The sequence below is a fragment of the Panthera onca genome, chromosome C1, assembly GCF_046562875.1.
Source record: "Panthera onca isolate mPanOnc1 chromosome C1, mPanOnc1 haplotype 2, whole genome shotgun sequence".
Taxonomy (NCBI): Eukaryota; Metazoa; Chordata; class Mammalia; order Carnivora; family Felidae; genus Panthera; species Panthera onca.
The window spans coordinates 95,202,878-95,227,245 of NC_138346.1; the positions used below are offsets into that span (position 1 = coordinate 95,202,878).

The following is a 24,368-nucleotide window of genomic DNA, read 5'->3' on the forward strand; positions in this document are numbered from 1 at the left end:
TACATCTATTAGAATACATCTAAAATAAAAAATACTGACATTGAGTGTTGATGAAGATGTAGAGCAACTAAAACTCTCATACATTGCTGGTGGGAATGCAGAATTGTTCAGTCCCTCGGGAAATCAGTTTGGCCATTTCTGTTTTTCCTTTTTTTTAATTAAGTTTTTATTTTAATTATAGTATAGTTAACATACAATGTTATACTAGTTTCAAGTGTATAGTGATTCAACAATTCCATACGTCACCCAGTGCTCATCATGACAAAAGCACTCCTGAATCTCCATCACCTATTTCATCCATCCTCCCACCCACCTCTGGTAACCATTGGTTTGTTCTCTATAATCAAGCATCTGTTTTCGTTTTTTTTTCCCCTTTGCTCATTTGTTTTGTTTCTTAAATTCCATGAGTGAAATCATATGGTATTTGTCTTATTTCATTTAGCATTATATCCTCTCTCTCTCCATCTATGTTGTTGCAAATGGCAAGGTTTCATTCTTTTTTATGGTTGAATAATACCAGTGTCTGTGTGTGTGCACCACACACACCATATCTTCTTTCTCTGTTCTTCTATCAATGGACACTTGGGCTGCTTTCATATCTTAGCTATTGTAAATAATGCCGTTATAAACATAAGGGTGCATGTATCCATCCCTTTGAATTAGTGTTTCTATTTTTAGGGGGTAAATACCCAATAGTGTGATTACTGGATTGTAGGGTAGTTCTATTTTTAACCTTTTTTTTTTTTATTTTTTTTTTTTTTTTTTTTTATTTTTTTTTTATTTATTTTTGGGACAGAGAGAGACAGAGCATGAACGGGGGAGGGGCAGAGAGAGAGGGAGACACAGAATCGGAAACATGCTCCAGGCTCCGAGCCATCAGCCCAGAGCCTGACGCGGGGCTCGAACTCACGGACCGCGAGATCGTGACCTGGCTGAAGTCGGACGCTTAACCGACTGCGCCACCCAGGCGCCCCATATTTTTAACCTTTTGAGGAACCCCCTACTGTACTCCACAGTGGCTGAACCAGTTTACGTCCCCACCAAAAGTGCAAGAGGATTCCTTATTTCTCCATATCCTCACCAACACTTACTGTTTCTCGTGATTTTGACTTTAGACATTCGGACAGGCATGAGATGATATTCTCATTGTAGTTTTGATTTACATTTCCTTGATGATGAGTATCTTTTCATGTGTCTGTTGGTTACCTGGGTGTCTTTGGAGAAATGTCTGTTCATGTCTGCACATTTTTTAATTAGGATATTTATTTTTTGGGTGTTGAGTTGTACCAGCTTTTTATATATTTTTTATACTAATCTTTATCAAATATGTCATTTGCAAATATCATCTCCCATTCTGAGTGTTTCCTTTTAGTTTTGTTGGCTGTTTCCTTCACAGTGCAGAAGCTTTTTATTTTGATGCAGTCCCAATAGTATATTTTGGCCACTTCTTATAAAGTTAAAAATATGCACCTACCATATGACTAGCAATCTCACCCTAGGCATTTATCCCAGTGAACTAAAAATGTACTTTTATACAAAAATCTGTTCACAAATATTTATAACAGCTCTATTCATAAATGCCTAAACCTAGAGGTGCCTGGGTGGCTCAGTCAAACATCTGACTCTTGATTTCAGCTCAGGTCATGATCTCACAGTTCGTGAGATCGGGCCCCACACTGGGATCTGTGCTGACAGCAGGAAGCTTGCTTGGGATTCTCTCTCTCCCTCTCTCTCTGCCCTTCCCCTGCTCACAAACTCTTTCTCTCTCTCTCTCTCTCTCAAAAATAAACTTTAAAAATAATAAATATAAATGCCCAAACCTAAAAACAACCCTAATGTCATTCAAGGAGTGAATGAATAAACAAACCAGTATATATCCAGACAACAGAATACTGCTCAGCAATAAAAAGGAACAAACTATTGATACAGAATTACTTCAAAGGATCTCAAAAGCATTATGTTGAGTAAAAGAAACTAGTCTCAAACAGTTACTACATAATTCCATCTCTATGACATTCTTAAAAGGAAAAAACTATCAAAACTAAAAATATATCAGTGATTGCAGGAAATTATAATGGACAAGAAGAGCTTTTTGGGAAGTTACAGAACTGTTCTATATTCTGATTGTGGTGGTAGTTTTAAGAAACCTATACATAGGAACATGTGTGTGACTGGGTTGGGTAAGCATCTAACTTAGTTTGGGCTCAGGTCATGATCTCATAGTTCATGAGATCAAGCCCCATGTCAGGCTCTGTGCTGACACTGCCCTGTCTCTCTGTCTCTCTGCCCCTTCCCTGCTTGTGCTGTCCCTATCTCTCTCAAAATAAATAAATACACATTTAAAACAAACAAAACCCTATACATATGTGTTGAAGTTCAATGAACTATTCATCAAAAAAAGGTTAATTTAACTATATACTAATTTTAACTAAAAATTTTTTAAAGTAAATGTAAAGGTTAAAAAAGCTAACAAGAGATTTTCATTAATATATAAAAAGAAATAGATCACTAACATGTACTGCATTAATACATAGAAAGGTTTCACTCACTCATTCAATAATTATTTTTAAACTAAAAAATATGTGTCAAACACAATTTTGGGAAATAAATATTAAACAGTTGATCAGAATGAATATATTTTGCCTATGGAATGGACATGAATTGGGGGGGACCAGTTGTCAAAGTGTATGGGTTATACACTGCTCCCTCAAAATACATGTCTATCTAGAAGCAAAAAAAAAAAAAAAAAAAAAAAAAGGTTGAACAGAGATTTTATAACAGCATTCAAATTTTGATAAACACATTATGTACCACTATCTTACTAAATCATCACAATTATTCTTAAAGGTACATATTATTTATTACTCTGTCTTTATGAACATAGAAACCAACTCAGAAAAATTGCCCAAAACTGAAAATAAGTACTTGAGCTAGAAATTCAACATAAGTATGTCTCATTCACTGTCTGCCCAAACAGTAGGTGTTCAATTAATGGTAAATGAGGTGAATGAGTGAGTACATGCAAAATCATGTTCTATGACACCATGCCATTTTAAATGTATATATTCACATTTTAAAAGATCCGAAGAGAATCTGGATTGATTACATTAAATGGCAATTTATTAAATTCCTCTTATACTTGTTTAAATTCAGTTTTTAAAAGTTCACACTAAAATGACAGGCATATTTATGAAACAATATACAGTTTATTTGCATTTGCAATTAGTTTTCTTTTTTTTTTTTAAGCAAGCTACATAGTCTACTTGCTATAGTAATCACACTGAAATGAAGAAAAAAAGAAGCAAAGAAATTATCATTTTCCCCTTTATTGAAATTCTTCAATAAAAAATCAAGAGACCAACTCATACCAACAGACAAACATAAAACCAGTATATAAATGTATTTTACCTAGGTGTCCTTTCTTGACCATACACTCATACTTGAGACATTTTGGTAGTGGTATGCTTCAATACCACCCCTACCAAAATGAGATAAAGACCTTTTAAGTGTGATGTACCTCTTATATTAATCCATCACATTTATAATTTAGATATGATGAGTTATGATGTTATCATGTAACTGAGATCAACATTTTATTTCAATTTAATTTCCAACAATACACATTAAGTTTTCTACAGTAAGTAAATGTTTCATGCTAGTCATCAGAATTATAGTTAGGCTCTACCCTAGATAATGAAACAAACTGCAGAAAAGAATAAACAGCAGGCCTGTGACTACTATCCTTAGAATGGCCTGCTTGCAAGGCTGACCTTTGGCAGGCACCTAGGAATTTGGATTTGGAGAAGGTTCTCAAAAAACTCTTCAATAAGAGTTACTGTGCTTAAACTACACAATGTGGTTTATGTTGAACACCAGCTTTTCTTCTGGGAATCTGAAATTTTGTTATGTACCGGTCAGAAGGTGCCAGCCCCCAAATACAAACCCTGAAAGCTGAGCCGCTAACAACCTTCATTGGTAGATGTTTCATATGTGTTGTTACAACTTATTGTTAAGGGAATTTAAGTATATCCTGAGTAACTCCATTAGGAAAGGATTCAAACACTTCCTCCAACTTTGCCTCGGGCACCTTTTCTCTAGATTGATATTGTTAGCATAATAAATCATAGTAAGTGTAACCTCGGGCTGAGTTCTATTCATCCTCCTGACAAATCACTGAACCTGGGGGAGGTCTTGGGGTCTCCCAACACACATACTAAAAGTTACCTGAGTAAAATGTATACTTACCATCTTACCAGGCAATGTGCTCTCGGAGGAAAGTCATTATTCATACACAACAAATCTTGCATAGACTGTGGAATAACATCTACAAAAACATTTCATAATGAAAAAATTAGTATGTTCATTCTAAGGCAAAATTTTGTAACATGATTTAAAAAAATCGTATTACATAACACGTCTTGCTAGTCCATATAGTTATGCAATTGCTTAAAGATTTATATCTAGGGCTATCTCTAAGATTTGGGGTGAAAAAGGTGTCCTTCTCATGGGGGCCTGGGTGGCTCAGTTGGTTAAGCATCCGACTTCAGCTCAGGTCATGATCTCATGGTTTATGAGTTTGAGCCCTGCATTGGATTCTGCTGATAGCTCAGAGCCTGGAGCCTGCTTTGGTTTCTGTGTCTCCCTCTCTCTCTCTCTGACCTTCCCTGACTCGCGCTCTGTTTTTCCTCTAAAAAATGAATAAACATTAAAAAAATAAAATAAAATATAATAAAGATGTCTCTCTCTCAATGTCTTTTATTTCTAAAAAGCCAGCTTCTAAGTATTGTTCCCATGTTTATAATATTTTCCTTTCTTCTATGTCATGACTCAAACAGTTCCTCAGCCTTACTAGAAAGCCATGTTTTATCTCTTCTTCTTGGTCTGCCCTTGTCTCTACTTTTCTTCAAAACTACTTACAGTCCTGTCACTTCCTTACCACCTCCTATGGCCAGCCTTTGCTGGCCTCTGGCCATCTTAAGTGTTCTTATAAAACCATTAACCAGGTTCCCACTTATAACCCATGTATCTTTAAGCACTTTTAATTTATAATAAGATACTGACGTATATCATCCTTATTTATTTATAAATGCATAATAAACTCAAAGCATAAAAAATATTTATAACATTTCCTTTGTTGTATAGTCATAATTCCTTAGCAAATTTATGTTTAATTACCTTTTAAAAAAGAGTATATAGGAGAACACTAATGACTTGATGCTTTAACTAAAGCCAACAAACAACTCCAACAAAATAAACTATCAGTGCTCAAATCTTCTGACCTCCGAAAATATAGTTTTAAATGTGTATCTCCAAATTAAATGAATTGATGGTTTACTTGTAACTTCTACCACTAGGTACAGCTTCAATCACAACCAAATTCAAACTGCATCATACATATATACATATGTACATATACATACATACAACAATAATGACTTAACTAAAATCCATTCATCTTCTCTCAGACCACAGTTCATCTCAGAAACACGGATTCTGAGGCTCCTGGGTATCTCAATCGGTTGAGAGTCTAACTCTTGATTTCGGCTCAGGTCATGATCTCATGGGTTGTGAGACCGAGTCCCATGTTGGGCTCTGCACTGACAGCATGGAGCCTACTTGAGATTTTCTCTCTCCCTTTCTCTCTACCCTTCCCCATCCCACACTCTCTCTCTGTCCCTCTCTCTCAAAACAAATAAACATTAAAAAAAAAAACCAAAAAACACTGATTCTAAGCCTCCTTATTTTAACAGCTTCTTCTTGATGTTCCTCAAATTAATAGCACTTAAGATTTCTCTCCCTTTAACAGTTTGCTTCATTAATGAGCAAAATGTTGGAACTGGAACTTTCTGGGCTATTATCAGACTTCCCACCAGCTGCATATATTTCCCTCTTCCCCTTCCTCCTCAAGTACACTTATTCATATTCTGGTTTAATTATTTTACTGTATAAATTGTCTTAATTATGTGTATATATAGTCAGTGTGATCTGCCCTAGTTTACAAATCTGAATGCGGATGCTATCTACTTGTTTTGTTTCTAAGAATGCCAATAATAAAGGTAATATAATTTTATTCCTATACAAGAAAAGGCACAAATATTTCAGGCCTATACTTACAAATAATATCTGTATTGACCAGAAAAACTTTTTTTCTTAATTTATTTTTTTCAGTTGAAGTATAATTGACATATAACATTATCTTAGTTTCATGTGTATGACATAACAACTTGATAACTGTATACACTGCAAAACGATCAACATAAATCTAGTCAACATCTGTCACCAGTTTAAAAACATTTTCTTGTCATAGAATTTTTAAGATTTACTCTCTGAGTAACTTTCAAATATGCAATACAGTACTATTAACTATAGTTGCCATGCTATACATTAATTACATTCCTAGGACTTACTTATAACCACGAGTGTACCTTTTGACTCTCTTCATCCATGTTGCCCACCCCACCCCCCCCCAACCTCCATCTCTGGGAACCACCAATCTGTTCCCTTTAACTATGAGGTTGGTGAGTTTTGTTTTTGTTCTTGTTTTTGTTTTTTAGATTCTACATATAAGAGAGAACATATAATAAATGTCTTTCTCTGTCTGACTTATTTCACTTAGCATGATGCCTTCAATTGCCCTGAAAAATTTAAACACACATTCTGTGTATTTATTTTTTGAGTGAGTTAAGAAGGGCATCTGACTGAAAGCTGCAAAATTAATACTGTTTTAACACCTTGCTCACTCACTATTATATACCACTCTATCTCAGGACAGAGATTTTGGATGATTTGACCTATGAACTATAAGCACCATTTACGGAGATTTGAGCAATGTGACCTATTACCAACCATAAGCACTAAGTTTACTGAGTACCTAGCATGGGTGAGGTCCTGATATGGTGCTCATATATACTATCTCATTAAACCTTCCCATTAATCTGCTGGGTGGTATTACTTTGCTTTTCAAGTGAGATAATTCAGACTTAGAAAGGTCAAGTAACTAGTAAGAAGAAAAGCCAGAATTTTAATCCACTTGATCTGACAAATTATGGGGTATATCCAAAACACTATCCTGACAAATGAGTAATTTTATTTTATTTTTTTAATATTTATTTATTTTTGAGAGAGACAGAGACAGAATGCGAGTGGGTTGGGGCAGACAGAGAGGGAGGCACAGAATCCAAAGCAGGCTCCAGGCTGCAAGCTGTAAGCACAGAGCCTGACATGGGGCTCGAACTCATGACCTGTGAGAACATGACCTGAGCCTAAGTCGGGCGCTCAACCGAGCCACCCAGGTGCCCCAGAGTAATTTTATTCTTAAATCCTTCAAATCCAGGTTTAATTCTCCATTACACCTTCTCTGATCTCTCTCAATTAGACCTGACCACATCTCCTCTAAACTTCAGCAGAAGTTTAAAGAACTTTATCTGTGCTCTGGGACTGAACTTACCACTTTCTACCTCCTACTGCTGTGACCTCATCTCCCCTATTGGAACATAAATTTCTTATAACTGTGGATTCAACTGAGCTTAGCAAAGTACCTAGAACATGTTAGGCACTCAATAAATATTTGCTAATCTAATTAACTTTGAAATGAATGACGCTATAAAAATTCCTCTAAAAAGATCATACTCTGAAAATAAAACAAAAAAGATCATAGTCTGTTTCAGATGTGGTGAAACAACTCTGCATAGGTAAAACATCTCCAGAGATACTACTTTATATATATATATTTTTAAGTTTATATATTTATCTTGAATGAGAGAGAGAGAAGGGGAGGGGCAGAGAGAGAGGGAGAGAGAATCACAAGCAGGCTCTGCACTGCCAGTGCAGAGCCCCACGCAGGGCTTGAACCCACGAACCGTGAGATCATAACCTGAGCTGAAATCCAGAGTCATATGCTTAACCAAATGAGCCACCCAGGCGCCCACAGAGGACAGTACTTAATGAAGAGAACTAAATTCATAATTCAAAATTATAATCACTCTTACAGTCATTAGTTTAAAATAACTAGTAACACAGGGCACCTGGGTGGCTCAGTTGGGTTAAATGCTTGACTCCTGATTTTGGGGCAGGTCATAATCTCATGGTTCATGGGATCGAGCACTATATTGGGCTCTGCAATGACAGCACAGAGCTTGCTTGGGATTCTCTCTCTCCCCCTCTCTCTGCCCCACCCCTACACGCTCACACTCTCTCTCTCTTAAACAAACATTAATAAAACTAAAATAAAATAAAATAAAGATAATTAGTAACAACTTACCTTCCAATACTTCATCCTTTCCTTCTTTGTCAGTGGAGTCTTGTACAAGATAATGATGAGTGACTGAGAACTTGAAATCAGCGAAGGAAATTTCATCTGATTTCTCTTCCCATGTGCCAGAAGTAAATACACCCTATATTTAAAAATGGAAAAATACCCATTTTTAAAAAGAAAATTCCCTTAGAATATCAACTATCAAGTGACATGCAAAATTAAAATTTTGAAATAATTTTTGAGATAAATATATAAAATAATATACAGTAAATTCCATGCCTCTAACATACAAAAAAAAAATTCTTACCATTAGCAGAATCTGGTTACATTTAGCTAAAAATGATTAAATTTTATCAATTTTAAAATTTAGAAAAAATACAAGGCAATAAAATATACTTTTATTCTAAAAATCTCAAATCCAATAACATCACTATATAGTGCACCACATTATTAGACATCAGAAACAGCTTAATAAAAAAAGCAGTTTGTAGACTCAATTTAAGTGACATGACATTTGTAGCACTTACTTAACATGTTTTTGCAAGCATCTTTATCAAGCTTTGGTATTCAAATATTTTCATTTCAACTGCAACTCCTTGACTGGAAAACATTTTAATTAAAAGTCCCAAAGAGTCCCCTCACTTATGCAACATAATCATAAAAAAGAATTTTCCCCATGGGCCCTGAATCTCCCATAGTTATTCTTTCCACTGGAGAGGTATATAGTCATTACAACATAGCACCACTATGAGGCAGAAAATACCAACCCAGCAATTTGCCAACCACAGACAGTCCCAAATTAGATATAAAATATGTAAGGAATGATTTTGTTCATTACTGAGTTTTTATAAAAAGTGTTTTACAACCATACCTTATGTATAATACTCAAGTGTTTTATATTTGTTGCTGGCAAAGTATTCATAATTCTGAATTGAGTTAAATCGTATTTTAAATGTCTCAAAGGTATCTTATTATGTAAATATATTAAATAGCAATCTTTTTATATTAAGAGAAAAATCACTTGTATGGTACATATCAGAAACTATACTTTTTATATGTTAAGTTTCTCTAAAGTGTGGTTAACCTGTATTAAATTAAGACATCTATGGCTGATACCAAAATTCTCAAACTGTAATAAGCATTATAATGATATACGTAAGAATATGGCGTACTATGAGGAACGCCCACTATAACGCAGTTAAGTCTAAACGTACAGACAAGGAAGAAGCCCAGGAAACGAGAGGTAAGCCTATTTGTTAAGCTTGCAAAAAAGGTGAAACATTCTTTTTAAATGATATAAAGAAACATTATCTGACCCTACTCTGGATTCTGGGTACCACTGGAAACCTTATGAATAGCCAGTTCAAGAAGGATTTGGTTGTATTCATTAAAGAGGAGGTATCTAGGTTCTGTCTCCCAAATAAACTTTTTAAGATAATTAGTTCAATTGAAAAACAACATTGTAACCTGCCTCCTTCATTTCCATTATGATACAGTCCTTTAATAACAAATTTAAGTATGGTGTATATTTATGATTACACTCAGAAATGACAACTTTAGTCCAATATTAATCTAGTGATTCATCAAAAACAACCTCTGAGGGCCCCAATCAGACAATAAAAATAAATAAGCATGTAGACTAGAAGGAAATAAAACTGTCTGCATTCACAATGATCTGACATGTACCTAGAATAGTCAAAGCAACCTACAAACTACTAAAACTAACTGGTGAGTTTATAATGTTGTGGAATTCAAAATCAATATACAAAAACCATCTGTATTTTTTTAGGTAGGCTCCACGCTGGGCATGGAGCCCAACACAGAGCCTGAACTCATGACCCTGAGATCAAGACTTGAGCTGACATCAAGAGTTGGACACTTAACCAACTGAGCCACCCACGCACCCCAAAAACCATCTGTATTTTTTTGAAGTATATTTATTTATTTTGAGAGAGAGCAGGGAAGAGGCAGAGAAGAGGTGGGGAAAAGAATCCCAAGCAGGCTCTGTGCTGTCAGTGCAGATCCTAACATGGGGCTTGATCCCACGAACCATGAGATCCACAACCTGAGCCCAAATCAAAAGTCAGACACTTAACAGACTGCATCTGTATTTTTATATACATGCAGTAAACACCTGGGGGATGAATTTTTTTTAAATACCACTCTTACAACATCAAAAACAAATCAATTCTCTAGGAATACACTTAATGAAAAATAGCAAGAACTCTACCTAAGAACGCTTCAAAACATTGATAAGAGGGATTAAAGACCTAAATAGAGCTAAATGTACATGGATTGGAAGACGCAACAGCAGTAAGATGTCATTCTCCTCAAATCTATATATTCAATATAATCCTAATTAAAATCCCAGCAGGTATTTTGTAGAAATTGACAAGCTGATTCTAAAAGTAATATGAAATCCAAAGGACCTAAAATACCTAAAATAATTTTGATGGAAAATATACCAGCTGATTTTAAGATTTACTTTGCTATAGTAATTAAGATGGTATAGTACTACCATAAAGACAAATAGTTCAATAAAACTTAAGAGTCCAAAAATAGATTCCCATTTATACTTCATTTTACAACAGAGGAGCTACTGCAATTTAGTAGGGAAAGAATGATCTTTTCAACAAATGGCCCTGGAATAAAAAGATATTCTCATGGAGAAAAGCAGAGCTGTCTTTACAACATTGAGATAGGCAAAGATTCCTTTGACAGTACAATACACAAAAGGCATTTAACAATAAAATTAAAAATTAAGAAAATGAGGAGCACCCAAATATATAAAATAGTTAATAACAAACATAAAGGAACTAATCAATAATAATATAGTAGTAGTAGGGGACTTTAACACCCCAGTGACATTAATGGAAATATCATCTAAACATAAAATCAACAAGAAAACAAGAGCATTGAATGACAATGGACCAGATGGATTTAACAGATATATTCAGGACATTCCATCCTAAAACAACAGAATACACCTTCTTTTTAAATGCACATGGAACACTCTCCAGAACGGATCACATATTAGGCCACAAAACAAGCCTCAACAAATTCAAAAAGACTGAAGTCATACCATGCATCTTTTCTAACAACACTATGAAACTAGGAGTCAACCACAAGAAAAAAAACTAGAAAGAGCACAAATACATGGAGGATAAATACATGCTACTAAACACTGAATGAGTCAACTAGGAAATGAAAGAAGAAATAAAAAACTACAAGGAAAAAGGAAAACACAATGTTCAAAACCTTTGGGACATACCAAAAGCTGTTCTAAGAGGGAAATTTAATCTAACAGGCTTACCTCAAGAAGAAAAATCTCAAATAAATAACATGACTTTACACAAAAAGGAGCTTTTATAAAAAGAATAAGCAAAACCTAAAACCAGTAGAGGGAAGGAAATAATAAAGATTAGAGCAGAAATAAATGATATAGAAACCTAAACACACACACACACACACACACACACACACACACACACTGGAACAGATCAGTGAAACCAGGAGCTCATTCTGTGAAACCAATCATTAAAAAAGAGAAAGGATTCAAATAAATAAAGTCACAAATGAGAGAGGGAAAATAAAAAAAAAAATCACAGAAATACAAACAATTGTAAGTGAATATTTTGAAAAGCTATATGCCAACAAACTGGACAATCCAGAGGAAATGGGTAAATTCCTAGAAACATATAAACTACCAAAACTGAAAAATTTGCACAGACAGAAAACCAGCAAAGAACCTGAATCAGTAATCAAAAAACTCCCAACAAACACAAGTCCAGGACCAGATAGCTTCATAGACAAATTCTACCAAACATTTAATGAAGAGTTAATGCCTATTCTTCTCAAACTACTTCAAAACATAGCAAAGGAAGGGTGCCTGGGTGGCTCAGTTGGTTAAGTGTCCAACTTCAGCTCAGGTCATGACTTCACTGTTTGTGGGTTCAAGCCCTGCATGGGGCTCTGTGCTGACAGCTCAGAGCCTGGAGCCTGCTTCAGATTCTGTGTCTCCCTCTCTTTCTGCCCCTCCCCCCGCTCACCCTCTGTCTCTCTCTCAAAAAATAAACGTTAAAAACGTTCTATATTTTTAAATATAGAAAAGAAAGGAAAATTTCATTCTATCAGGCCAGCATTATCCTGATACCAAACCCAGATAAAGACACCACAAAAGAAGAGGACTACATGGCAATATCCCTGAAGAACACAGATGCAAAATCCTCAATAAAAAAATACTACTAAACTGAATCCAACAATACATTAAAAAAAAATCATTCAACACAACCCAGTAGGATTTATTCCCAGAACGCCAAGGTGGTTCAATATTAGCAAATCAATCAATATGACACATCATATCAATAAGAGAAAGGGTAAGTAACCAGGGGCCCCTGCCTGGATGGCTCAATGGGTTAAGCATGTGACTTTGGCTCAGGTCAGTATGTCACAGTCTGTGGAGTTTGAGCCCCACATCAGGCACTGTACTGACAGCTCAGAGCCTGGAGCCTGCTTTGGATTCTGTGTCTCCCTCTCTTTCTGCCCCTCCCCTACTTGTGCTCTGTCTCTCTCAAAAATAAATAAACATCCTAAAATAAATTTTTTTTATTTAACAAACTAAAAACTGTTTCTTCTACTGCCAAATGCAACACATTATTGAAAAGGACAAAAATACAGTGAAGCATTAAAAAACAGTGAATTTTTTTCCATTTCTTTTTTTGAGGAGGATAAAGCAATGGTTCTCAAGCTAATTACATTTTATAACCACTGACGAGGCTTAAAAAATATACTAATAACTAGGTTCCACAATAGACCAATTAAATCGGAATCTCTGAGGTTGTAGCCTAGACACTAGAATTTTTCAAATGTTCCAATATGTAGTCAACATAGGAAAACACTTGATATAGAGCTAGAAATTAAAGCTTTCATCCACTGGTATAAGAAATCCTTTTGACGATACACAATATTAAAATACAAGCATTAAAAAATCATCTGTGCTGGCACAACTGGATATCTACATGCAAAAACAAAAAAAAAATGAAATTGGATCCTTTCCTTAGACTAGACTTGAACAGTCAAAATGGACTGCATATCTAAATATAAGAGCAAAAACTAAAGACACCATCAAGAAAGTGAAAAGAAAGCCCACAACAATACAGAAGAACAGGAGAAAATACTGGCAAATTATGTATCTCATAAGGGATTTGTAGCCAAAATGTATAAGCAACATTTACACTAAATAATAAAAAGACAAATAATCCAATTTAAAAATGGGCAAAGGATCTGAATAGACATTTCCCCGAAGAAGATATACAAATAGCCAATAAGAACATGAGAAGATGTTTAATATCAACAGCCATTAGGCAAATGCAAATCAAAATAACAATGAGATATAATTTCACATACACTAGGATGTCTATAATCAAAAAGATAACAAGTGTTGGTGAGGATGTAGAGAGATCAGGACAAATACAAATGTAAAATGATGCAGCACAATCAGGCAGTTCCTCAAAAGATTAAAAATGAAGTTACTATATGAACCAACAATTATATTCCTAGATATATACCCAGAAGAAATGATAACACACATCCACACAAAAACTTATACATGAAGGTTCATAGAAGCATTACTCATAATAGCCAAGAAGTAGAAATAATGCAAATGTCAACTGATAAATGGATAAATAAAATGTGATGAATCCTGACAACAAAATAGTATATAGCAATAAAAAGAAAAGAACTAATAAATGCTACAATATGGACCAAACTTGAAAGCTTTATGCTAAGTGAAAAAAATCCAACATGCCAAAGCCTACATATTGCATGATTCCATTTATACAAAATGTTCAGAACAGGCAAATCTAAAGAGATAGAAAGTTATTGCCTAAGGATAGGAAAAAACAATAAGTGACTGCTAAATGGTACAGGGTTTCTTTTGGGAGTGATGAAACTGTTCTTGAATTGATTGTGGTAGGGTGCCTGCGTGGCTTAGTCAGTTAAACATCTGACTTTAGCTCAGGTCATGATCTTGTGGTCCGTGAGTTCAAGACCCACGTCGGGCTCTGTGCTAACAGCTCAGAGCGAGGAGCCTGCTTCGGATTCTGTGTCTCCCTCTCTCCCTGCCCTTCCCCCGCTCATGCTCTCTCTCTCTCAAAAATAAACATCAAAAAAAATTTTTTTAATTGGTTGTAGTTAACGGTTGTACAGCTCAGTCAACATACTAAAAACCACTGAATTATATATCTTAAATTGGTGAACTATACAGTATAGAAATTGCAACTCAATAAAAAATTTAGACTGAGAAGACTGTTTTTGAGTCACAATATTTTACAACTATCTACTCTGTCTAAAAAACATTCCAGGCAGTTTCAAATGTGAATTTACAACAATCTTCTTTAAAAGATAAAGAAGATTATATGCCCCTCCTTTGCTCTTGCTCTCTCAAAAATGAATAAACGTTAAAAAATTTTTTTTAAGTAAAGAAGATTGGGGCACCTGGATGTCTCAAGTTGGTTAAGTATCTGACTTTGGCTCAGGTCATGATCTTGTGGTTCGTAAATTCAAGCCCTGCTTCAGGCTCTGTGCTGACAGCTCAGAGCCTGGAGCCTGCTTTGGATTCTGTGTCTCCCTCTCTCTCTGCCCCTCGCCTGCTGTCTCTTTCTCTCTATCAAAAATAAATAAACATTAAAATACACACATACATAAAAAGAAGTTTAAAAAAGACTCAATGAACATTTCATCCATTTCTGGAATAAGACAAACCAAATATTTCTCTAGCCACAAGCAACTCTAAAACCACATGCTTTTCAAGAAGTTTTCCTAAAACAAAACAAATATGCTAGTATGCTGGCAAAGTAGCACACAAATAAACACCTACTACAGCAGTTGCCCCTCACCACGGTTTCACTTCGAACAGTTTCAGATAACCACAGTCAACTTCGGTCCAGAAGCAGATGATCCTCTTTCTGACATATCATCAGAAAATCAATAGTAGACTAACACTACATCACAACGCCTATCATTCACCTCACTTCATATCATGTATGCATTTTATCATCTTACATCATCACAAGAAGAAAAAGGGTAAGCACAGTACAAAAAGATATTTTGAGAGAGATATTTACATAACTTTTATTACAGTATATTGTTTTAATTATTATTTTATTATCAGTTGTTGTTAATCTCCTACTGTGCCTAATTCATTAATTGAACTATCACATGTATATACATGCAGGAAAAAAATATATAGGGTTCAGTACTATCCATGATGTCAGGCATCCATAGGGGTTTTTGGAACATATCCCCTACAGATAAGGGGTAACTACTGTACAACTCAATTCCAACAGATACCTGATGATTCCAAACAAAACCTCTAAAAGATAGCAAAAATGTAAAAGAACATATTTAATCTAGAAAGCTGACACTGCACTTTCCACGTATTTTGTATGTGATATGGTTTGTAATAGTAATGAACGTTTCATGGCAAAGTTTCCAGTGTATTTATTATACGTTCATGGATACTGGCCATGACAACACGAGATTAATAAAAAACTACATCTAATCACACACAAACACAGAAACCCAAAAAACAGTCATCTATATACCTTCCACTCTTCACAGGTAGCCTGGGTGGCCCACAGACTGGATCAGGATCATCCCACTAAAAGCACAGAAGGAGAGGGGAATGATATTAAGGCTCAGTCCAGAAGCTCTTCTCCATGGAACTTTGACTTTAGTTCCAGAGGGTTATTAAAAACCCTAATAAAGGAAATTCGGAAACAAAGGGGAACTTGAGACCAGTCCCTCTTAAATCAATAAAGAGCCACAATTCATCCAGAGAACATTCAACTAGCTAAAAACTCCAACAGTAAGAGATCCTAGGGAAAGGGGATACAGTCAACTACAAGTTAATCATAACAAATACTCATCCTCAAGGTAAAAAACCAGTAGGTTTAAGTAGACATAAGATACACTGGTGGACACAAATGAGTCTCCATTAGAGGCAATAAGTACTCTTGAGGGCCACCTCAGGCATTCAGCTGTAACAGGAGTTTGGGCCTACCTCCACAGCCCAAGCATTTTATCTCTTGATCTGACTTCATCTGTAGAGATAACCTTCTCATTTGTTCACACAGTATTTGTTTAAATAGTGGCATAGGTCCTATACCAAATTAAAGTTCAAAATGAAATTCATGATGTACACTGAAAATTTTACTTAACGCACTGAAAGAACTATGTGCTATAACTCAATGGCAAGCAAAAAATCTTTTTAAAATATATAAAAGAAAAGACGATCTAGGAAATAATAGAACTGAAAATGTCTGAAGACACCTCTAAACTATCTCAGATTAAAGCTGAGCTTTTTCAGCCAGGTTTTATACTTTATTTCTCCCCAGCTGGATGCTAAATTTTTAACTTCTAGGAGTTCTAAGGAAACAATGAATTAATTTTATAGCAAAAAGTGTTAAGTAATTCCATGTGTTCATATTCTATTCTGCTTAAGCAAATAGCATTTTAAAGCCTCTGGTGCAGCAGTAGACTGAGATAGCACAATGCCACAAAAGGTTATGGTAAGCAACAGAACTAGATTTCCAGAGGTGCCTGAGGGGCTCAGTCGGTTAAGCACCGACTCTTGGTTTTAGAGTCTGTTCAGGTCATGATCTCAGTGCATGATTTCATGCACTCTATCCTGTGCACAACTCACGGTTGCAGAATGATGGAGCTTTACTGGATTTAGGCAACAGAGGACAAACTTCAAAGAAGACAGAGAAGTTCTAAAGTTAAGACATAAAGCCTGGAAGGGAAGAAGCCAAAAGGAGGTAAGCACTGAAATTTGTATATAAACTCTACCCCAAATTTTGGCTATCTGCTAAACCAGATATGAAGAGTGGAGACTCCACAGTAGAGTGACAAAGAAGAAAACTAAAAGAAAAGATTTCAGCTGCTGTTACCACTGAGAAGACAGTGGAATTTTAGTGTTGTCAAATGAATTGCTTGCTGAAACAAACAAAATACTCTTTAGAGGAATACAACAAAATCTAGTCTCTACATTTCATTCAAAATAATAAGCATAAAATTAAGAAATTGCTGGATATGTACACACACAAGACAAATTTAAAAAAAAATGTGACCTATATTCAAGAGAATAAAGTCAACAGAAACCAACCCCAAGAAGGCCTAGATGTTGCAATTGGCTTTATACTACCTATAATAAATATGCTCCAGGACTAAAGGAAAATATTTTCAAAACAAATTTAGAGGTAAGGAACCCCAAAGAATTGAAAATTATGAAAAAAAAACAAACAGAAACTCTAGACCTAAAAAGTACCATAAAGTGAAAAATACATCAAATGGGCTTAACAACAGAGACAGCAGAAGAAAGAGTAAATGAACTGAAAGATAAACCAAGAGAAATTATCTAGGAGAGAGAGGAAACAAAAAAAATGAGAACAGCAGAACCCCAGAGACCTGTGGAACAATATTAAGAGTTCAAATATAAGCATAACTTAAGTCACTGAAAAAGGGTAGAGAATGCGGCAGAAAAGTATTTGAAGAAATAATGGCTAAAACTTCCCTAGTTCGGTGAAAAAAAAAGTTACATATCCATTATTAACAAACCTAAGCAAGAAAAATGCAAAGAAAATACACCTAAGCACATAATAATTAAATGGCCTAAACTGGAAAACTAAAGAAAAAAGCTTGAAACCAGTCAGTGAGAAAAATGCCAAAATATAATAAATATGAATGACACCGAACTTCTAACCAGAACTATTGAGACAAGAAAATAGAACTACATCTTCTAAAAAAATTTTTTTTAATCTTTTATTTCTTTTTAAGGGAGAGATAGATAGAGCACAAACAGGAGAGGGGCAGAGCGAGAGGGAGACAGAATCTGAAGAAGGCTCCAGACTCTTGAGCTGTCAGCACAGAGTCCAACACAGGGCTTGAACTCATGAAATCAGGAGATCATGACCTGAGCCGAAGTCAGGTGCTCAACCAATTGAGCCACCCAGGCACCCCAGAACTACATGTTTAAAGAACTGAAATGAATGAATGAATGAATGAAAAATAAATAAATAAATAAATGACAAACCAGAATTCTTCAGCAAAACTATCCTTCAGAAACAATGTAAAATAAAAATATCTTCAAATAAAACAGAATTTGTAGAACCAAGAGTATGGCAATTCTTCAAAGAATTTCAAAAAGAATTATCATATGATCATTCAATTCCACCTCTGGGTACCTACCCAAAAGAACTGAAAGCAGAGACTTGAAAAGATATTTGTACGGCCACATTCACAGCAGTATTATTATTTAATTCATAATATCCAACACATGGATACATTATTCATAACAGTATTCATAATAACCAAAAAGTAGAAACAACCCAGTGTCCATCAACAGATGAATGAGTAGATTAACAAAATGTGGTATATACATACGATGGAATATGATTCAGTCTTAAAAAGAAAACTGTGGGGGCGCCTGGGTGGCTTGGTCGGTTAAGCGTCCGACTTCGGCTCAGGTCATGATCTCACGGTCCGTGAGTTCGAGCCCCGCGTCGGGCTCTGTGCTGACAGCTCAGAGCCTGGAGCCTGTTTCAGATTCTGTGTCTCCCTCTCTCTCTGACCCTCCCCCGTTCATGCTCTGTCTCTCTCTGTCTCAAAAAAAAAAAAAAAAAAAAAAAAAAAAACATTAAAAAAAAAAGAAAACTGTGACACATTATACAACATGGATAAACCTTGAAGACATTATACTAAGTGAAACAAGCCAGACAGAAAAGGACAAATACTGTATGATCCTGCTTATATGCAATACCTACAGTACTCAATTCATAGAAACAGAAACAGATGGGGCGCCTGGGTGGCGCAGTCGGTTAAGCGTCCGACTTCAGCCAGGTCACGATCTCGCGGTCCGTGAGTTCGAGCCCCACGTCAGGCTCTGGGCTGATGGCTCGGAGCCTGGAGCCTGTTTCCGATTCTCTGCCCCTCCCCCGTTCATGCTCTGTCTCTCTCTGTCCCAAAAATAAATAAAAAACGTTGAAAAAAAAAATTAAAAAAAAATAAAAAAATTAAAAAAAAAGACTTTAAAAAAAAGAAACAGAAACAGAATAGTGATTATCAGGGGCTTAGAGGCGAGAGGAAGTTACTGTTTAAGGAGAATGAAGTTCACAGATTGTTGGTGATGAAAACTTCAACAATGTCAAAGTACTTAATGCCACTGAGTTTTACACCTAATGATAAATCCTATATATATTTTACCATAATAAAAAAAATTAACACAATTTACCACATTCAGAAAACAAAAAGGAAAAACCACATGATTATTTCAATAGATACAAAATAAGATTTCAATATATTAAACACTCATTCGTGATTTAAAAAAAAACCTTTCAGCAAACTAAGAATTTCCTCAAACTTATAAAGGACGCCTATGGAGAACCTATGATGTTCTTAATGCTGAAGCACTGAACACTTCCCCTCTACAATGGGAAGAAGGCAAGAATGTCCACTCTCAACAGCTCTATTCAACATGTTACTAAAATTCCTCATTAGGGGCACCTGGCTGGCTCAGTCAATAGAAACATGTGACTCTTGATCTCGGGGTCATGAATTCAAGGCCCAAACTGGGCACAGAGTTTACTTAAAAAAACAAATAAAAAAGATTGCCCTAATGATACTGTGCATAACTGCATAACTGACAGAGATTACTGGCTATTTTAGTAAATAAATTAAAAAAAAAAAAAAAAAGAAAGACCTGGCTTGTGCAATAACAATAAAAACTAAAAGGTACATAGCACAAAAACAGACACTCAGATCAATGGAACAGAACAGAGAACCCAGAAATGGACCCACAAACATATGGCTAACTAATCTTTGACAAAGCAGGAAAGAATATCTAATGGAATAAAGAGTCTCTTAAGCAAGTGGTGCTGGGAAAACTGGACAGCGACATGCATAAAATGAAACCTGACTACTGAAAAATGAACCTGGACTACTTTCTTACACCATACACAAAAATAAACTCAAATAGATAAAAGACCTAAATGTAAGACAGGAAGCCATCAAAATCCTCAAGGAGAAAGCAAGCAAAAACCTCTTTGATCTTGGCCACAGCAACTTCTTACTCAGCACATCTCCGGAGGCAAGGGAAACAAAAGCAAAACTGAACTACTGGGACCTCATCAAAATAAAAAGCTTCTGCACAGCAAAGGAAACAATCAGCAAAACTAAAAGGCAACTGACAGAATGGGAGAAGATATTTGCAAATGACATATCAGATAAAGGGTCAGAATCCAAAATCTATAAAGAGGTTATCAAACTCAACACCCAAAAAACAAATAATGGGCAAAAGACATGAATAGACACTTCTCCAAAGAAGATATCCAGATGGCCAACCGACACACGAAAAAAATGTTCAACATCACTCATCATCAGGGAAATACAAATCAAAACCATAATGAGATACCACCTCACACCTGTCAGAATGGCTTACATTAACAACTCAGGCAACAACAGATGTTGGCGAGGATGCGGAGAAAGAGGATCTCTTTCGCACTGCTGGTGGGAATGCAAACTGGTGCAGCCACTCTGGAAAACAGTATGGAGGTTCCTCAAAACATTAAAAATAGATCTACCCTATGACCCAGCAATTGCACTACTAGGTATTTATCCAAGGGATACAGGTATGCTGTTTCCAAGGGGCACATGCACCCCAATGTTTATAGCAGCATTATCAACAACAGCCTAAGTATGGAAAGAGCCCAAATGTCCATCGATGGATGAATGGATAAAGATGATGTGGTATATATATATACAATGGAGTTTACTCGACAATCAAAAAGAATGAAATTTTGACATTCCCAACTATGTGGATGGAACTAGAGGGTATTATGCTAAGCGAAATTAGTCAGTCAGAGAAAGACAAATATCATATGACTTCACTTATATGACGACATTAAGACACAGAACAGATGAACACAAGGGAAGGGAAGGGAAGCAAAAATAATATAAAAACAGGGAGGGTGATAAAACATAAGAGACTCTTAAATATGGAGAACAGAGTGTTACTGGAGGGGTTGAGGGACAGAGGATAGGCTAAATGGTTAAGGGACATTAAGGAATCTACTCCTGAAATCATTGTTGCACTATATACTAATTTGGATGTAAATTAAAAAAATAAAATTAAAAAAATTTAAAAAATTAAATGCTTAGTGATGCAAAAAAAAAAAACACACACACACACCAATATTGCATTCTACATTAACAAAATAAAATTTAAAATAAAAAAAACAAAAAGGTACGAAACCTGTAAAAAAAGAAAAATATCCCTAATTGCAGGCAAGGTGATTATGAATGTAGAAAATGCAAAAGAATTAACAATAAGATTATGAATCTTTAGCCAGGTCTCAAGATACAAAGTCAACACATAACCTATAAACATAGAGAACAAACTGAATGGTTGCCAGAGGGGAGGTGGGTTGGGGGCTGGGCAAAATGGGTGAAGAGGAGTGAGAGACACCGGCTTCCAGTTATGGAATGAATAAGTCATGGGAAAAAAAAGCACAGCATAAGGAAAATAGTTGATGATACTGTAATAGTGCTATATGGTGACAAATGATAGCTACACTTGTGAGCATCATAATGTAAAAAGCTGTCAAATCACTATGTTTTACACCTAAAACTAACATAACATTATGTGTTGGCTATACCCAAATAAAAAAAATTTTAAGTCAACACACAAAATGTTTTGTATGTCTACATCCTAGCAACAAACAAATGAAAAATAAAACTAAAAAACAATTCCATTTACAACTACATACAACATAAAATACTTAATAATGTATTTTTAAAAAGATATGCAGGGCGCCTGGGTGGCTCAGTCCATTGAGTGTCCAACTCTTGATTTCAGCTCAAGTCATGATCTCATGGTTCATGGGATCAAGCCCTGCCTCGGGCTCTGTGCTGACAGCACAGAACCTGCTTGGGATCCTCTCTCTCTGCCCCTCCCCACCCCTCAAAAATAAACATTAAAAATAAAAAAAGGTACATAAGACCTCCACCAAAAACCTTAAAACAGTGCTGAGAAAAATTAAAGACTTAAATAAATGGAAAGATGGGCCATGTTCAAGATTGTTAAAATGCCACTGCTCCCCAAAGTAGTCTAGAAATTGAACACAAATCCAATCAGTTCCAGCGTAATCATAATCCCTTTTACAGAAACTGTCAAGCTTACTCTAAAATTCATAATGGAAACATAACAGACCTAGAACAGAGAAAACAATATTGGGAAAACAATAAAAGCTAAAGAATTTACATTAACTTCAGGACTTACTGCAAAGCTATTCAGTAGTTCTCAACTGAGGGCAATGTTGCCTTTCGTGGGAACATGTGGCAATGTCTAGATGCATTTTTAGTTGCCATCCTTGGGAGAGTGCTAGACATCTAGTAGTTAGAGGCCAGGGATACTACTAAATATCCTGTACTACATGAGTCAGCCTCGTAACAATCTGGCCCAAAATTTTAATAATGCCAAGGTTGGGGAAACCCTAAACTACAGTATTCAAGACAATGTGGTACTGACATCAGGACAGTCAAATAGATTAATGAAACAGAATACAGATTGCAGAAGATGACTCCCTATGTCAACAGTCTAACAAAGGTGACAAAGCAATTTAATGGAGAAAAGTGTTTTCAACAGAGAGTTCTAGAAGAGGATATCCATACATAAACACTGAACCATGATTCCTCACTTCAAACCATATACAAATATTAGTTCAAGATGGATCATAGGCCTAAAGTCTAAAATGATAAAGCCTGTAGAAGGAAACATTAAAAAAGTATCTTCATGACCTAGCAAAACTATCTGAGAAAACACTTAACAAGCAGAATACATAAAAGAACTAAAAGACTCCTGCAACTCAATAAAAACTCGTATGAATTTAAAACATGGACGGGGTGCCTGGGTGGCTCAGTCAGTTAAGCATCTGACTTTGGCTCGGGTCATGATCTCACAATACTTGAGTTTGAGCCACACATCAGGCTCTGTGCTGACAGCTCAGAGCCTGGAGCCTGCTTTGGATTCTATGTCTCCAGCTCTCTCTGCCCCTGCCCCAATCACGATCTGTGTGTCTCTCTCTCTCAAAAATAAAAATAAACATGGACAAAATTTTGAACAGACATTTCATAAAGACAAATGACTAATAAGCACATGAAAGATAGTCAATACTAATATTCATCAAAGAAATACAAATGAAAACCAGAATAAGAAATAAAAATTAATTCTACAAACTACATACCCACTAGAACAACTAAAATTTTTAAGAGTGGAAAACAAGCAACTAGTGAGAATGCAGTTACCCAAACTGATGTTATGTATTGCTGGTAGGGGGATAAAATGGTACAAAAAGCTTCAGCAGTTTCTTTTAAAGTCAAGCATATACCTATATTATGACCCAGTAATTTCACTCCTGGGTATTTACCCAAGAGAAATAAAAACATACATCTCCAAAGGCCTCATGCAAGAATGTTCTGCTTTATTCATAATAGCCAGTATGTCTGTCAACAAGTGAAACAAATTGTAGTATATTCATATAACAGAGTATTACTCAGCAATAAAAAGAAAAAATGGTGATTCACGCAATATTCTAGAATAATGTCAAAAATATGTAAAAAGGTTAGGCACAACAAATATATACCATACGATGCCATATATATACAAAATTCAAGACAGAGGCAAAAGTAGTCTACAATTTAAAAGAAAAAAGAGAACAGCAGATGCCTGGGGGACATGAGTGAGAAGCATGGGAATTAACTGGAAAGGGTCACTAGGGACCTTTCTGGTGTGACAGCAACGTTCAGTATCTTGAGTGAGCAGTGTTGTTACAAGGAAGTAAACGTTTGTCAAAATTAAGCAGTTTTGTGCAATATGTCGATTTTTATTTTTAAAACAAGTTAAAAAATCTAGTGGGGAGTAGGAGTTGATAGAGATACGACTGAAAGAAGAAAATGGCAGAACATTGTTGAAACTGAGTGATGGGCACATGGAGGTTAATCATACTATTTTTGTCTACTTTACAAGTGTTTGAAATTTTTCATAATTCAAGTTTTTTTT

General features: G+C 35.5%; 1 protein-coding gene across 6 annotated transcripts in view; it reads right to left on the bottom strand.

Moving 5' to 3' along the window:
• The window catches only part of RAB3GAP1 (RAB3 GTPase activating protein catalytic subunit 1), a 112,191-nt gene that overhangs the window by 81,217 nt on the left and 6,606 nt on the right, over positions 1-24,368 (bottom strand). For 3 of the 6 annotated variants that reach the window (XM_060625995.3, XM_060625996.3, XM_060625997.3), the window contains 2 exons: positions 8,261-8,393; positions 4,246-4,324 (listed from right to left, as the gene is read on the bottom strand). The exons of 1 other annotated variant lie outside the window; for it this stretch is intronic. In XM_060625995.3, the coding sequence (XP_060481978.1) occupies positions 4,246-4,324; positions 8,261-8,393 (212 nt within the window). Of the gene's footprint in view, positions 1-4,245; positions 4,325-8,260; positions 8,394-15,858; positions 15,915-24,368 lie in introns of all 6 variants that reach the window. 2 more of the 6 variants (XM_081796375.1, XM_081796374.1) reach the window with 1 other exon arrangement.